The sequence below is a fragment of the Calidris pugnax genome, unplaced genomic scaffold, assembly GCF_001431845.1.
Source record: "Calidris pugnax isolate Ruff unplaced genomic scaffold, ASM143184v1 scaffold273, whole genome shotgun sequence".
Taxonomy (NCBI): domain Eukaryota; kingdom Metazoa; phylum Chordata; class Aves; order Charadriiformes; family Scolopacidae; genus Calidris; species Calidris pugnax.
The window spans coordinates 1,580,466-1,584,869 of record NW_015094508.1 but is presented as its reverse complement, the minus strand read 5'-3'; the positions used below and the strand labels follow the sequence as shown (position 1 = coordinate 1,584,869).

The 4,404-nt window shown below is 41.9% G+C and overlaps 1 protein-coding gene across 1 annotated transcript in view; it reads left to right on the top strand.

Annotated features, from left to right (window-relative positions):
* The window catches only part of MAP1B (microtubule associated protein 1B), a 70,881-nt gene that overhangs the window by 581 nt on the left and 65,896 nt on the right, over positions 1 to 4,404 (top strand). The window contains exon 2 of the mRNA XM_014964986.1: positions 4,277 to 4,378. Within this exon, the coding sequence (XP_014820472.1) occupies positions 4,277 to 4,378 (102 nt within the window). The remainder of the gene's footprint in view (positions 1 to 4,276; positions 4,379 to 4,404) is intronic.

Below are 4,404 nucleotides of genomic sequence, written 5' to 3'. Positions count from 1 at the left end.
CCCCGTCCTCCCGCCGCCGCCAAACCAACCCCAAGGGGTTCGGGGCGTTTTCCTTCTCGGCGGCAAAGGCTGCCCGAGCGGGAGCGCAGCCCTGCCTTTGTGTCTAACTTTGGGCGGTGGGACTTCTCTCTCGGCTGAAGAATTTTTCGGGACCCAAGCCCCATACGTGTGTATAAATACACGGGTATTTCAGGGAAGGAAAACCTTACCGGTAGCAAGGCTAATACTTGAGGGCTCAAGCCTCCTTTATCGCCCAGCTGCCGGCTGCTTTGACTCATGGTTTATTTGTCCTTTTCTTAGGACGGTGATGCAGGAAGGTACCGCAAGTGAAATGACAGTTTTATAAGTTCTGGATGTGGTTTTCATAGAATAGATTGCAATGTACATACAGAGAAGAAAAAAAAAATAGCCCCATTGCAGTAGCAGTAGTACGAAACACAAAGAAAATTATTGCCAGATCTATTTAAGTTTGTTAAACTTAATTGATACCCGATTTTGTAACATATATTTTTGTTTTGGGCTAGTGAAAGCGGACATTTCAGAAACCTGCCATTGTTAGAAGGGAGGAAGAGACCCTGGAATGGGGAATTGGTAGCAGCCTTGTCATGTAGGTGTGGTTCAGCAGTCCAGCTAGGACTTCATTTGTCTCTATTGTTGCTTTCTCGGGCATTGTTGCTTTAGTTGGCTATTTCTCTTCGTTCTTTTTCACAACAGTTTGTGGTAAAGGGCTGCCTTATCACAGCTAACCAGCTTCACCATGACCTGTTCATCTGTATTGCTACCATTGTCTCCTAGGGAGAACTACTGAGGCAGATGCTTTGTCATTCAGAGCCTCTTCAGCATTGCACTTACCTAATTCTATCTAGCTTTCAGCTGTGTCAGAAGTAAATTGGCGGCATTTTAATTAAATTATTAAAAATTATAGAGCAAATGGATAAAACTCCTGCCCTCAAGACAGCTGATGTCATCCTTCCTCTGAAGAAATGCTCTTCAGTCTCTTCTTGAAGCTTCTATTGTACAGTTGCTGCTGCATAGCTCTGTTGCTGCTACCTCCTGCCACTAAGCATAACACCCACTTACAGTTTTAGGTGTTCAGAGGGAAAGCTTTGGCCTTTTTATTCATCATTTTGGATTAGAAGTCGCCTTGCTGCTCCTGGTGTCGGTTGATCTGACTGAGATATTGCCTGCTAGGAAAAAACCTTGATCAAATTTTGAGGTGCATTGTTCTCGATGGGTACACTGGGAATCTGAAGCTCTATCTGCGTGAGGCAAATATGGGCTCCACTAACCTTTTTCTCTTTGGAAAGTGTGCTGCAGTGTGGAAAAATCCACTTTCTTTCTGCCTTTATTCTGAACAGAGCCTTAGATGCATTTTGGGTTCTTGATAACTCTGCCTCACTGTCTTCTCTGGTACATCTCCTGAGTACCATCACTGAAAACTGTGGATTCATGCGCCAAACTGCAGAGCAACGTGTCAAAGAAAACATCTGCTGATAACACATCAGTGGCGTGATGCTACGCAACCTGGTGGAATGCAGAGTCATTTCTTAATATATCATGAAGAGGGAATGGCGTGATGAGATACATTTTCAGTAATTACATTTGGGATGTGACTTTGCTAAGGGGGCAATCCTCCAACCCACCATCCACTAAAAAGGAAGGGGGGAGCGAAGAGAAAGCTTCAAGATTTTTCCACTTATTTGGTAGATGCTACTGGGTGTGTCCTGCCTGCTGTCTAATCCTGATTAATCCTGTGTCTATTGACATTGCACTCCTAAGACTGCAGAAAGAAAAAACTAGCTCCACTTCAGCCATGCTTCCAGCAGTCACATCCATACTGTTAATGATCTACATCATTGGATTGACCTTGGATTTTCGTTCCAGATTTACCACCATTCTACACAAACCTGATTTGGTTATATAATCTATATAATATATTATGCTACTTTATAATATACGTGCATAATTTTTACGTCCAGACTGCTGAATCATGCAGCTGCAGATCTGGGATATTCTATCTAAATCCTAGCTTCAGCATCTAGAACTACTGTGTACATGGGATGCCTAGGCTTTTTTTTTTTTGTATTTATTTTGAGTGCTAAGTTTTGGACATTGCCTGGCCCAGAAATCTTGACTACACCTAGCCAGAATCTTATTCCTACAGCAAATTTGGATTCATGACAAAAGCAGCTATGGATGGTGGACAGGCCCTACCATCAGCGGTGCTGAATCATAGTCCATATGGCTTAACTGACCTCCAGAAAGCTTTGTAGTCTCTCCACCCAAGCTTACTGCTAGAGGCTAGTGAGCTGTTTCTCTTCTGGCTTCTTGAAGTTTAATTCTCATTCATTCAACGTACTTCAATTTTGTGATCGATGTTGGTTTACTATAGTTTTCATATGCGCTCTACACGCGTGGTATTATATCATCTTTATTTTCTTGCTCTTAAATATTCCAACACCTGGAAAACATTAAAGCCTGCTGAGCTGTATTTGTCTGCCAAAACTATGCCCCAAAAATGCACCATATGGCCAAGAGATTTTTGAGAAATGAAAATAAGGAGACTTGCGGAAGAGACTCACTGCTTATGACTCTGAACAATGATGCATCAGTCAGGAAGTGGAGGTGGCTGGTTGTAGCTCAGTTATTTCTCTCTTGAGTGGTTATGAAACACACAGGCAATACTGTATTTCCAAATTTATTTAGCGTTTCAAATAGCAGCTACTTAAGAGCTGGTAGCATATCCCAGTAGTAAGAATGCACCTACCTAGACTGGGATGCTGACAAGGAAAAGCCCTGGATGAATTCTCCCTGAAGAGGCTTCAGGCTCTTGAAATGCAGGCGTTCATATTTGCATGGAGAACCTACTCAGAGTTGCAATGGGAGACCAGCACTGCAGATCTGGTTTCTCCACTCTTCCCCCTCTTTCTCCTCCTCATCCTTCAGCCCTACAACATAGCATCTGCCAGCTTGAGGCCTGAAGTTTCTGCTGCCTTGAAAGAGAATATAGCATGGGAGGTAGCGTTGACAGTAACATTCACAGCATGAAACCCTGACAGAGTTACCAGCAGGAGTGTTAGTGCTAGTCTCACAGTGAAGGGTTGGCCATGCACCTCTTCAGGCACTTCCTTGCCAAACCCCAAAGTGATTTAACTCAACTTCATGCAAAGGCATGGTCAGGCAAGTGGGGAGGAGCCACCAGACACTTCCTCACCTGCAGTCCCTTCTGCATTTGCCAGCTAATTTGTGTAAGACTAATGATGTTCCTTTAGAAAAGGAACAAATGGGGAAAAAAATCACTGTAATGTTGGTGTTCAAAATTGAAGCTGCAGCAGTGCCTGGACTTACCTGCAATGCAACTGCCTGCTCATTATTTTTCAAAACTAGAAGATTTTTCAGAACAATTTCAAAATAAGAAAATGATAGAAAAACAGTAAGTGTGTTCTCCTGTTGTGTTTGTTTGTTTTTCTTCTTTATTTAGTCATCAAAATCTGATGGAAGGAAACTATGAATTTGTCTTCTGGCTGCAATGTTGGGTGTGTGTCCCCCGTGTCGTTGTCCCCTCCCCCCGGTCAAATTTCAATCCTTTTGGAATTATACATTTTTTTTCATGATATCTGTGTCAAGTGTCTCACTTTCTAAGTAGCTGGGGGGGCGGGAATGGTAGGGAATAGAAACGTGCTGTTTAGTTTTTGATAGAAAAAAGATCAAGCATAGCACTTTTAAATCTCAAAACTAGAATTTTGATACTTCATAAATAAAAGATCACTTAAATTTTAATTTTAAATATGGGATGCTTCAAAGCTTTTGACTGAAGAAGTCAGCAATTTAATACTCTGTATTTAAATATTAATTTGCAACATGCTAGGTGACGCTGTCTTTTTTCTCAGAAGGACAAGTACAATGGTCCTGTAGTGTGACTAAAGCATCCTTTGAGTTATTCACTCCCATTTTTGTAAATCAGTGTATTGCTATTTTAAAGTCAAATTATGGACATCAGTAACTTCTTGTAATGTGACTACTAGGATGTGGGATCAGCAGTCCTGAAGCTGTGGCCTTAAAGAACTGTCACCCTTTGGTAAGGCAGATTTCCTCTTGCTTGTGACTGATTCCTGTCAGCACTTTCCAAAAAATAGCTGTGTGCCTTGAAAGGAAGAGAGGCTGGGTTTGGAATTTAGAAATATGCAAATGACATGAATGCAAATGGAGAAATATTCAGTTACAACTTCTAGTGTTCACGTATCAAGCTAGATGTGTTTTGTATTTTGAATTTTAGGAATCCGATCATGGGACACAAACTTGGTTGAATGCAACTTGGACCAAGAACTGAAACTTTTTGTGTCTCGCCATTCAGCTCGATTCTCTCCTGAAGTTCGAGGTGAGTTTTTGGAAGTGTTTGGCAAG